Genomic DNA, 13,006 nt, shown 5'->3' with positions numbered 1-13,006 from the left:
TTATTTTTGAATTCCCAGTTCCCTTCCACTGCAGTGTATGCTTGGTGTTCTCCTGTCCTATATCACTAATTAGCTATTTGATTTGCATTTATTTGAAGTACTAGAGGGACGCAGTTGTTATTATAATCTTTTGTTGCTAAAAAATGTTCATGGTAAACAGTTAAAACACAGAAGTGCCAAAGTGAAAGTCCTGCCCCAGCTGCTTTGGATCCCACTTCTAGGACGACATAACTATTGTGTTTCCTATGTAGCCGCAGAGATGTTGGCTTCTGACCAGATACATATATCTGTGTATATGCATATATGTGAAAATTCAGATGCACGTTCACATTTGTGAATGTACACATGCACAATACTGACATATTTATTTGTGTTTGTCTGCATTTTTAAAATTGCATATCTCTTTTCACAAAATTGAGCTAGATAAAGGATTCTATGACTTTAAAAAAATCATGAGGAAATCCCATACATCCCTCCATGTCAGTTGTACACGTTTTACCTCATCCTTTCTTAATGGCTACATAATATTTTATAGAAGGTGTACACCATCATTTCTTCAGCCAGTTCCTTATTGTTGCATATTAATGTTTTTTCCTTTTTTCTTGCTATTCCATTTCTGCTGTGTATATGTGGGAGCACTTTTCTCGGTAGGATACCTGAAAGTGGAGTTGCTGATCCTGGCTTTTGTCTTAAAGTCATTTTTAACGTTTTCCCCTCCACTGTGCTTTATGATGTCTTACACATATTAGATACTTAATAAATATTTACTGAAGTGAACTTTTAAGGGTTTTACTCTGGATTTATCCCTAGCTTGCTATTTCATTTCAGTAAACTGTTTTATGACACCCTCATGCCTATTTCCCTTCCTCTGAAATGAATGAAAGTGTTGGTTACCCAGTCTTCATTAGGGAGAACTGTGTTGGAATGAGTCAAGCAGTGTTGTGATGTCTACCCTGTGTGTGGTGCTGGGAATATACGGAGAGGAGGTTGCCCCAGCCCTTAAGGTATTTGCAGATTTTTTAGGATGAGGCCAGTAGGATGTATGACACTTCCCTAAGAGACACATGTATTATGATGGGTACTGTCAGGAAAGATCACATGGAGGAGGGACACTGAGATACTCTTAAATGAAGGGGAAGCTTTAAACAGGTGGATGTCCTGGGGGTGGATGTCTGCTAGTGGTTCTTGGCTGAGGAACAGCATAATGGATGCAGAGGAGGTGAAGAAAGTGATTCCGTGGAGTGTAGGGTATGTGCGGGCAGCAGCAGGAAACAGCTGGAGGGCCAGTGGGGACATGCTGTGGTCGACCTTGAATCCACACAGGGCTTTGGCACTAATCTGCTAGGTATTGGGCCACTTTGAGAGGCTTTTAAGTGGAATTATATGGTTGAAGTTTGTCTGGAGAAAGTGATGTGCTCTGTCAACCGGGGTCATGGATAAAGGGGTATCTTCATTTCTAGAGGTTTCTGTGATATAACTTTTTCCCCGTCCTTCTCTTCCCATCCCTCAATTCTTCCCTTAGCTGTCTGAAAATGTGGTTAACCGCATGAAGGATTCCAGCCAGCCTTGCAAAGCTGGGCAGTCAGCTCCCCCTCCTGCCCCTCCATCTTCTACATTTGGCAACTCTAAAGGCCCAGAGAAAGGTATGGTAGATGGCAGGGAGTCTGTGGAGGGTGGGAATGGGGTGTGAAAGGAATGACAAACAGCCTTCCTGTCAGAACAGATTTGACAGCTAATGTGGCTTCTGTTTGTTTCTGGGTGATGTAAGCACCTCCTTTCTGATAACTGCTTTTCAGGAGAGTGTGGCTTTCCTGTGTGATAGACACTGTCTGCTATGATGAAAGAGCCACATTTAGTCAGAGTGCCTACTTGTGACTGGGGCCAGACTGTTTGAGTTTCTCAGTATGTAACAAATGAAGTAAAAGGGCTTGGTAACTCAGGTAAGAAGTTGCTGTTAAGGATCCCTAAGAGACACATTGTCATTACTGTTTGGTATGGTTCCCAGAGTATTAGGGATTTATGTGAATTGGACCAGCCTGGGGGAATTGAGTTGATGACTTGACATTGACCTCAGCACCTTTAACTGAGCCCTCACATCAAGTGATCCTGACCTGGCTTCTGGGACAGTTCACCGTGAGCTTCTAGCAAGGCCTGCCACCCCGTACCTTTCAGGGGTTCCTTTTTGCACCCATGCCGGGCTCAGAGTTTCATTTGTTCCCTTCTCTGTGGGGTCCATGACAAATTAAGAAATTTGTGCTTTTCTCCAAACAGCGACTTTCAGCAAACATAAAGGAATGAAACAATTTTGTTTTATTTTATTTTTAAAAATATTTACTTATTGATTGATTGATTGATTGATTTATGAGAGAGAGAGAGGCAGAGACACAGGAGGAGGGAGAAACAGGCTCCATGCCAGGAGCCCAACGCGGGACTCGATCCCGGGACCCCAGGATCACGCCCTGGGCCAAAGACAGGCGCCAAACCGCTGAGCCACCCAGGGATCCCCCTAATGAAATAATTTTAAAAAGGATATAAGATATTTTAAGATATTACAAATAAGGATAGTCCTTGGAGCAGCTGCTATTCTAGCCAATAAATACTTGTTTATAAGAATCTGGGTCTTTTGTCTATCAACCACAGCTTGTCTTTTCTGCCAATCTTCCTTATTAGGTTGTAAGACTGTAGAAGGCAGAAGTTGTATCCTGTCCAGTCAGCATTTACTATCTGCTGGTCTGGGATCAGGACAAGTGCCTATGCATCGTGTACAGCGATGCATAGACAGGGATGCCTCCCTCATGGTACACACAGCTCTAGTTAAGGAGCCAGATGTATAACCCTGTAGGTTATGTGTATCATGATGAAGCAACACTAGAAGCATGCCTATGGCTAGGGTAGCACAGAGGAGTGACTCATTATTTTAGGGAGGGGCTTCAAGAGGAAATGATGGTTAAACTGGATTTTGAAAGATAGAGCAATGGTAGATGAGCAATTCAGGCTTGGTGAACAGCATAAGTACAGTCCCCAGAGGTGTGGCATAGTCTGGCCTATATGGGGCCCTAGGAATGATTTGCTATCTCTGGAATACAGAGTATAAGAAAAGGAGAGCTCTTGAGGTGCTGCTCAGGGCCCAGGCTACAGACCTCTACAGAGGCCAGAGACCTCTGCATGCATCCTTAAGGCTGGAACTCCAGCCAGGCCTTCTACCAGCTTGCCACTGTATTGTCTGCCCCAGGGCTTCCTGAGTATCACAACCAATGGGTACCTGGGTTTGGACCCACCCTGAGATCTTTTTGACTATCGATCAGTGAAGGGGCAAATGAGATTCTTGAACCCTCATAAGATGCTCTTGTCTTTTAAAAAGAGGGGTGGTTCCCCACAGTATCTCTAGCAACTGACAAGAAGGGGGGTTGAAGAGGGCTCTCACTTAACCCAGTGCACTTGAATAAATTGAATTAACTGGTGAGAGGGAGAAAGTGATGAAATAAGCAAATAAAGCCAAAATCTGTCATGCATATGTCAGCTTTAGCTTCGGGAGATGAAAGAAAAATTGGTTTCAGTTTTGGTTAAGTTTCAGCAGTTTAAGGAGCAGGAATGGTGGTTCATTTGTCATTTGGGTGTGGTTATAACTATTTTTCTGTTTAAGTGATTGTGAATTTGAGTTTCTGAGTGCTGGAGAATAGTCAGCATAAATGGGCTGTTGTAAGTTGACTAATTTTAAGATATTTTTACTCTTAAAATTGGTGTTTGCTTTTATTTTAGTGATGAAACAAGATTAGAAAAAGTTAAAATTAAATCCGTATGTCACATCGTACCTCAAAATAAATGTCAGAGGAAAGAAAAGATTTAAATGTAAGAATTGAAGCCATAAGAGTACAATAATAGTACATAAGGGTAAAACATGTAGACTTTCTAAGCACTCCATCAACTGAAGAAACCCTAAATTAAGAAGAAAAGTGGGAAATCTAACTATAATAAATTAGACAATTTAGAAAAAAATAAATGAAGAATGAATGATAAACTAGGGGACTATAACATGACAGGGTATTAGCAGTCCTAATATAGAGAGTTCTTAAAGATCTTTGACAACTCAATAGAAAATGCATATGAATGGTCATTAACCTGTGATGAGATTTTCCACTTTGCTAATAGTGAAAGACACACATTAATGAGTGTTACCAGGGGGAAGGGAAATGGGCAGGATCCTACACACAAGGTGGGAGTGTGGATTAGTGCCACATTTTCTACGTTACTTTCGTAGCTATGAAAAAAGAAAATTGTTGGAAAAGGTAAAGTAAATATGATAAATTACATCTCAATAAAGCTGTTTTAAGTAAACATATAAAAACAGGGGGCATATCTCAAAGTAAAAACTCAGCGATGGTTTACTATTTTTTTATTCCCATTTGAGAACCCGGTGTGTTACCCAGGAACACTTAGGTATGCCCTCCTAGCCAGGCAGAGCACTGCTGTGCCCATCCTTCTGTGAGAGGTAGTCTGAAAACCTGAGACATAGATGATTGCATTTGGAAGTGCCTTCCTGAAGGGTTGAGTTCTGGAGCCTTTGAGTTCAATGTGCTTTAAAAGGTCTTGGCAGTGGAATAGCAAATCCTCACATACTGTCTCACAGAGCCTGGTTCTTCTGCATTATTTTTGCGCAGTTCTAGGCACTGCTACTTTAGAAACCTGTGATGGAGGGGTAGGATGTTTGGCCAAGGCCATGGAAAGTGTTGTGGTTTGGCTGAAAGGCTGTGGGGAGAGGGGAGTAGCAAAATCTTCAGTGTCACCAAGTGGTGGAGAGACTAGAGTAGACTGGGTTTGCTCAAAAATCACTGAGTTCATGGCCATCAAAAGGGAACCCTTATAACAACTTAAGAGCCCAGTAACATTAGAGGTGATGCAGATCAACTGATAGCTAAGTTTCCATTAATATGTGGTGTTTGCCACTTTCAGGGTTAGAAATCTGTAGAGTGGGCTACTAAGGGAAACACCCCCACCAAACCCCCCTAAAACAGAGACCCTGGAGGCTGTCCTTTGAGCATGAAGCAGAGCAGTGGGTATGCTCAGCCTTTTGAGGCTTGTGTTTGGGAGATGACCTAGATTCCAGGTGATTGTAGAGTGAGGAGTGATGGATTGGTAGCACTGCACTCAAGTGGCTGTGCCTGCTGCCTGCCCTACACAGTGAACTGTCCTGGTGCAGGATGAGGAAGCAGATGGGCCTTTGGGCTGCACCTCTCCAGACCGGCTGGATCAAAGATGTGTTCTGTGTCTGTCTGTGGGGCACATCCATCCAGGGATGTACGCTCTTAAGCCCTTTCCTGGGTGACCGCCATGCCTTCATGGATCCTAGGCTGCTGCTGACTGGCCTTTTCTTTTCATTCCTTTGTAGACTCCAGAGTGCCCAGGTCTGAGTATAGTGGTGGCCAGAAGTCCTCAGGGGTGGAGGAGGATTTCCTTAAGAGGTAAGCCCGAGTGTCCACTCACCTCTGGCCCTGTGTTCTGACTAAACACTCTCTCCTCACCAGATACCTCCCCCTTGCCTGAAGGCCCAAAGGTTTGTCTTAACTTAGATTGCACAAGAACCCTATGATATAGGTGGCACGGATCCTAGTTTAAAAATGAAGGAATACCAAAAGTGACCTGAGAGGGTTGATTGCTGATGTTCTTAAAAATTCACTTTAATTTTTTTCCTTTATTTTTTAAATTTTATTTAAATTCAATTAATTAACATAGAGTAGAGTATTAGTTTCAGAGATCGAGTTTAGTGATTCATCAGTTGCAATACAACACCCAGTGCTCATTACATCAAGTGCCCTCCTTAATGCCCATCACCCAGTTGTCCTTTTCCTCCCAAAATTCACTTTAAAAATCTAGGAGTATCACATTAAAAAAAAAAAAAAGTTAAGAGTAAGTAGCTGAGTGGCTGGACCTTCTGTGCCTGTGTATGCATACAGGCATATTTTTAGAGACAGGAAGAAGAAACAGAGCCCCCATAATTCTAACTGGTTGCCTAGATGACTTGGCTACAGGGTGTTGGTGACTTCCCATTGGCACGGGCCACACCCACAGAGAGCTGGCTACACCTCTTAAGAGCTCAGTAAGGGGTCTGGGTCCCCTCCCCTGAGGCACAGAGGCCCTCGGAATGCAGATGTGTTTTCTGATTGTGCCCTGCACTAGTTATGTGACCCCAGAAAAATCATTACATTTCTCTGGTTCCTGGAGAAGGGCATAAATGGAGTACCTCTTTGATGGGAGTGTTGTCCTGAATAAACATGTTACTGCATACGAAGCACTAAGCCTAGCACCCGGGAGTTCTCAGTGAATGTTCACTGTAGTTGTCATTGACTGGCTTCCTCTATACCCTTTTTAATTTTTTTTAATTTATTTTTTTTCCTTTACCCTTTAGGACACTGGCTTCTGTAACAGAGGACATAGTGCAGTGGCTTAGGGGGCCCAATGTCAGCCACTGTTGAGTGGCTCTCTCAATTAGGTCAGCTGAGCTGGGTCTGTTCCATAGTCATGGATTGAAATCCACATTCTAAGATCCACATAGATTCTAAATCCACATTTCTCCTCTCTGATCCTAAGAGGCTTCTCCAAGAATAACTAACCTGAACCATTTTTTTTTTGTACTTCTAAATATTTTTAAAATGTTCAACTAACACATGCTAATGAAAGACTTAGGAAATATATAAAATGAAAAAATCAGCCATAGATTCAGAATAACCCCTGTTAATATTTTGAGTATTTCTTTCAAATGTCTTCTTACACCTAGTTTAGGATTATTTTTTCAAAGTTACATATAATTTTAAATCTTCTAATTTTCACATAATTTTACAGTTATATTTCATTTGTCAAACTGGCTTTATAAACTCTTTTATTAGTATTGTTTATTGGTTCTCATTTTTTTAGATTTAGCCTATTGACAAATCTAAGAATATATTGGTCTAATGATGATGTCATATACCATTGCTCAATTGTACCGTATGTCCTTTAACTTGACCTTGATGTTGGACATGTAAGTTGTTCGTGTTTTTGTACATCATTGTAAATAATTCTTGTAAGAGCATCTTGGTACTAACAACCTTTTTCTGTCTTCAGGATTATTTTGCTAGGCAGAATGCCCAGAAATAGGTCAGATGGTAGGAATACATTCAGGATGAAGAGTTAAACGTTCCAAACAAGACTGCCATCATCTGAACTGTTCATGCTTTCAAATGGAGGCAGAAGAAGTGGGCTTCCCACCTTGCCTGTCCGCTGTGTAGGAGTGGCTGGCCCAGGATTGCACCTGTGCCCCGAGAATGTCTCATTTGCCATATGGCTGATTGCTCATCTGGTGGTCAGGTCTCCTTGTTCCTAATCCGTATTGTCCTGGTGAGAATATGTCACTCTACCCCCTTGCCCTGGGGATATCACTCATGCCTGATCTCTCCCACTGGCCTCAGAGATCTCTTGGCCCACAGATCCCCATCCCCTGCCAGCGGAGTGAACATGCAAACCTTGTCTTGGCCACGTTCTGCCAGTCAGGCCATCTGCATCTGCTTCCGTCCATCTTTTTTCTGGCACAGGTATAAACAGGAGCAGGCCAAGGTCCAGGATGAACTGTTCCAGGTGGTGACAAGGGAAAGAGAGGCAGCCACAAAGCACAGGAGTGCATCCCTGCAGCGGGGAGAGGGCAGCGTTGACCAGGAGAAGCGGAAGTCAGCCCAGCTGGTGAGTACACATCTCCCTGAGCTGGCCTTTTGTGCTTCCGCAGCACTGGGAGGCAGAGGTCAGGCCCCAGAGCCTGATCTGTCTGAAGCCCTGGGGCCTGGTTTCACCTCTGTGGAAAGGGTATCTTTCAGGGGACCAGGGGCTTGAGTTCTTCTAGCCCCAACTCTGCCGTTGACTTGCTTTGTTGCCTCTGGCTGGTATTTTCAGTCTCGGGAGTGCTAGGTTTATACATTCAGCAGTCTGGTCCCTCTGTCTGAAAAGTCACAGTTGTAAGCAGTATGTGTGCCAGGAGGCTGTGAAGGGAGAGCACTAGTGGCTTGAGGGCATGCAATAATGAGATGGAGAGCCCAGTTTTTTAAAGGTAGGCAGCCTGGATATAAGTCCTAGCTCCCTGCTTTCTTGCTTGGGCCCATTCTCCAGTGTCTATGAGCCTTGGGGATCATGATGTTTGCACATAGGATGGCCCAAGGGATTAAGCGAGGTCATAACTGTCCTGGGCTTAGCATGTGCCTGGTGGATTATAAAAGTGCACTGTTATTGCTGTTATTGTTATTAATATGTTTAATTGATCGGACACTATTAGTTAGGATTCTTTCTGCTGCGAGTGAAGGCATTATGTCACAATACTAGAAGTCTAGAATGTGCCAGGGTTGACTAATTCAGCAGTTCACCAGCATCGTCATGGACTCCCGTTCTCCTGCTACTCTGCCATCTTCAGTGTGCCAGTGTGTCCTCAGGCCAGACATTTCCTCAGTTCGATGATAGCTGCCCCACACCCTGCCAGGTCTTACGTGGATGGAGATGTACCCATCAGGAGAAGAGAGAACTGGGATCCCTGGGTGGCGCAGCGGTTTAGCGCCTGCCTTTGGCCCAGGGCACGATCCTGGAGACCTGGGATCGAATCCCACGTCGGGCTCCCGGTGCATGGAGCCTGCTTCTCCCTCTGCCTATGTCTCTGCCTCTCTCTCTCTCTCTCTCTCTCTCTCTCTCTCTCTGTGACTGTCATAAATAAATAAAAATTTAAAAAAAAAAAAAGAGAGAACTTTCCCATGAGCTCCTGGCAGAAGGCCTCTGACCTCACACTGGCCTGAACTACACCAGGTCCCCATGGCTCAGCCAGTCCTCCACAAAGGGAGCAGAGAGGGCCTCACTGACTGGAGCTAGGACTCTTCTCTGGTCACACTTGGGTGGGGGGGGGGAGTGGGCATCCAGATAGAATGAGGACTGATGGTAATGGTTCTCCCAAGTCCATTTTCATGTGGGAAGACCCCCACATGTCCAAGAAATTCTCTGACACCAGTGGGGTGTCATCAGCTCAGTCCTCAGACTCTATGGGGCACATGATTGCCCCCTCCCTGCACGTCAGGCACTATTCAAAGACCAGGTCTTCCCCTGTGCTTTTGGCTGACGGTTGTTAATTAGAGGTTCCCATGATCCCCTCATTTGACTGATTTGCTAGAGTGGCTCATGGAACTCAGAGAAACTTACTAAAAGGATTATAGAAGGACTTACCTCAGGAATAGCCAGATGGGTGAGATACATAGAGCAGGGTCTACGGGGAAAGGTTATGGAGCTCCCCTGTCCTGTGTGCCATGCCCCCACAACATCTGTGTGTTCACCAACCTGGAAGCTCTTCAGATCCAGTTGTTTTGGAATGAAACTGGGGTGAGGCTTCATTACCTAGGCATGACTGATTAAATCATTGGTCATTGGTGATTGAACTCAGCCTCCAGTCCCTTTCCTCTCCCTGGAGCTCAGGGGTAGGACTGAGCCTTCCAACCCTGTAATCATGGGGTTGGCTCCTTTGGTAACTAGTCCTCATCCTTAGGTGCAGTCCAGAAGTCATATTATTAACGTAAAAAAGAAACCTTTATCTCTCTCATCACTTAGGAAATTACAAGAATTTTAGGAGCTCTGTGCCAGGAACAGTAGATAAAAGACTAAATATTTAGGTCTTACTATAAATCATGGTATCAAAGCAAGAAATGGGGGTGGGAAGAATGTCTGCAGCAACATCTACTATCATCTGCCTCAGAGGCCAGGGGCTGGGAGATGAGCAGCAGCCCTGGGCCTTATGTAGGTGGCCTGGTGTACCCTGTGCTCCACAGAAGGAAGTTGGAGATGAGGTGAATTACCACTTGGGACTGTGCCCTGGGTGGTGGCCAGGAGGAAGTCCTTTGCGTGTTGGAAGCTTCGGTAGGCACATAAGAAATGCTGGTTGAACTAGGCTCTCTGGGAAATAGAACTGGTGTAGCCTTGCCCTTGGGAAATTTTCACTGTAGTGGGGAAGACAGACTTAAACCAGAAACTTAGAAAAAGCCCACATCGGTTTCAGTAAACATGAAATGGAGGCAAAGATGTACTTGAGGATGCAAAGGCAGTGGTGTCAGCTGCTGATGGAAGACATGGCTTTGACCCCAGCCTTGAGTGATATAGGGCCCCGAGGCTGAGGGTGCCACTGCTGGGAGATAGGTGGGTATGGAGGTGGTGAGAGGACACAGCGAGAGAGGGGAGCGAGGTGTGAAGCCTTATAGAAGACCTCTGACACCTTGCAGACTTGACCCACAAAATAGCCCATGGTGACTCTGAAACCACGGATGAGTCACTGGAGTTCATGAGGATGATGATGATGTGGATCTGACTGGTGTTTTTAGAACCCTGTGGCATCCTGGTGAAAAGACCGTTGGTGCAGAGAGAAACTCGGGTAAGGATGTGGTTTTAGGGACTCTGGCAGTTAGTCTCTGCGGGGCAGGTGGTTGTCACCCCTCTGCTGGGAGACTGACAACCAAGTTGAAAGGGCCCCGGAGGTGAAGGGTTAATCAATATGCTATGAGCAAACCAAACTGGCCACCTGGGATAGTTGCCTACCGTGGAAAATTGCAGCCTACAGGTGTGGTATTTCTTCCTTCTCACCTGGAACGTGTTAATTACAATGAAAGGGAATTCACAGCTTCCCTTCTTCCGCCTGTGAAGGAGAAGGCTGGGTCCTGCCTCCTCAAGACTATTCTTGGAGGTGAACATTTACAGGAGGAAGGGGCTTAAATGACCTTCACAACAGCTGTGTGGGTTTTCTTCTTCTTTTTTTTTTTTTAACAAAGCGTAACTTTCGAGTAAAGAAAATACATCTTGATTTGATCCCACCCTACCTCCCCAATTTCTTGATGGATAATGCTCTTCTGAACCTGAGTTCCTAGGGAACAGTGAAGTAAGTGACTCCTTCATTTTGAATATGTTGATTAACTACTTTTCTGGGTGTTCCCATTTTTTGCCTGTTCAGCATCCACCTGTCCATGTGGTCAGTGTCATGTTTCCTTTTGGGAACTTACCTGTCTCCTGTTGTGTGTTGTGTTGGTGGAATTGCAATCCCAGTGCCCATCTTCCTTTATGGAAGCCATCTTTTCTTTCTCCCTGCCACAGCATAACCAGGGCCCAAGGGCAGCTAGTCTAAACCCTCTTTCTGGGGACTTTGGTTCTGAGTGAGTGAGGAGGCCAGGGTGGAACAGTGCACTGTAGCTGAGGCCTGCTCATCAGGATCTTCATCCAGTGAGGCTATCTTGCTGTCTCCCACACCTCCACAGTGCCCATCGGTTTCCGTCTGGTCCTTCTGCCTTCTTGAGGATTGAATCATCTGCTGATGACCTGTGTCAGCTCTCCTTTGCTTGAGTTAGCCAGAGTTGGTTTCTGTTACTCAGTGTGGTAGCAGATGCAAGAGACCCATGAGCCTGGTTTCAAAGGCTTCAACCAGTGAGTGCGAACGGAGGAGAAGGGAAGCCAGCACCAGGCCCTTCTGTAAGTCCACGGGGGGCATGAGGCACTCACCTAGATCCCTTCCACTTGGGGTGCTGTGGCTGGCAGGACCCTTTAGTGGAGATAATTTCAAAAGTATGTGTACTTTGGAGGATTTAAATAAAAGGAAAAGAGTGGAGAAAGGACCCGAACACAAGCGTAGGGAACTTTCTTTCCTCATCGGAGCCTTCTGTAGGTATGAATTGAAGGAGCCTGCTGGGCAGGGCACTTGAGGCCCTAGTATTTGGGATCACAGCACATTGTCCTAACCCTGGAACCAGGTGGGACCCCGAGGCAGACGAAGCTGCCCGCCTCTCCTTGGTGCCGTCTCTGTCTGGGCCTGCACCTGTGCACCTGTAGCCGTTTCTGGGGGACCTTTCCCCAAGTGTGCGGAGTGCGGTTTGATATTTAATGTGCTCTTCTGCCCTCTCTTTGACAGTATTGATTTTCTAACCCTATTCTGCATGAGGGAATGATTCAGCTCGTTATTGGACAAAGTTAATAAAGCTAATGACAAGGAAAGGTAGTAATTTTTATAACCTGCTTCTGATGACAGAAGTGTTGCCATTTCCTATCTAGTGCAGTAGTGGGCTGTTTTTTGAGTATGTTTATGTGTATTCCCTGTTGCTTGTAACCTGATACAGCCCCAGATGTAATTGGGGTGAAGGCCCTGGGTGCCAGTGGAGCCTGTGGGAGTGACGTATGCTTTCCTCTGAGTTGGGGGAGGACGTTTGGAGTCCCAGATGTTCTGGAGAGAAACGAGAAAGAACAGAGCGGTTTCTGGGGCTGAGTCTTCTGATGGGCAGAGCTTCATTTTCGGGGAGAATGAGATTTATGACCTTGCCTATTGGGACTCCTGACACATCAGGTATGAGATTGCAGTACACCTGACAGAAAGCAAAAATTTCCATTTATTTTATTTTTTTTGGTGAGCAATTATTTTATTATTTTCTCTATATATTCTTTGCATGCCTGTTATGGTAGGCACTGGGTTCATTTCTTGATAAATGGAAATAAATGAGAAATAGCTTCTGTCCTTGAGGAGCTCTGTTCGTTAGAGAAGGTAAGTATTCTCAGAAGTGACTGGATAGTGTTACAGTCTCAGACCAAAGGGAAAGGAAGGCACTCAAGGAGGAAGGAGGCAGTGACAACAGCCCCTTCTTGGCAGGGTAGGAAAGTCTCCTGAGGGGAAGTGACCCATGGCCTGGTTCTTGAAGACTGAGGAGGGGCTCACCAGGGGGAGAAGGCTGGGAAAGGATATTTCTGGTGAAGGAGCAGAGGCCAAGGGCGCATGGGGTCAAGCTGCTTGGCTGCCTTCTGCTGAGGGTGGGGTATGGCAGGCAGGTGTGGGCCTGGGATGAAATTCTGCAAGTCTGATGGCGACCTTCCAGGGAGGGTTTTCTCACTCCTCAAAAGAGACACACAAGAAGAGAGACCTTTTCTTTTAGCAGACAGTAGCCATGGTGAAAGGTCTAAAATGGCAGGTGAAGTGGGGGCCAAATCCTGCCAC

At 45.3% G+C, this 13,006-nt stretch overlaps 1 protein-coding gene across 1 annotated transcript in view; it reads left to right on the top strand.

Moving 5' to 3' along the window:
- CHCHD6 (coiled-coil-helix-coiled-coil-helix domain containing 6) overlaps window positions 1-13,006 on the top strand; it is a 257,547-nt gene that overhangs the window by 18,985 nt on the left and 225,556 nt on the right. The window contains exons 2-4 of the mRNA XM_041761570.1: window positions 1,523-1,643; window positions 5,387-5,459; window positions 7,566-7,710. Of these exons, the coding sequence (XP_041617504.1) occupies window positions 1,523-1,643; window positions 5,387-5,459; window positions 7,566-7,710 (339 nt within the window). The remainder of the gene's footprint in view (window positions 1-1,522; window positions 1,644-5,386; window positions 5,460-7,565; window positions 7,711-13,006) is intronic.

The sequence above is a fragment of the Vulpes lagopus genome, chromosome 7 (assembly GCF_018345385.1).
Source record: "Vulpes lagopus strain Blue_001 chromosome 7, ASM1834538v1, whole genome shotgun sequence".
NCBI lineage: Eukaryota > Metazoa > Chordata > Mammalia > Carnivora > Canidae > Vulpes > Vulpes lagopus.
Note: the sequence above shows the minus strand (reverse complement) of the source record. Positions and strands in the feature narration are given on the sequence as shown.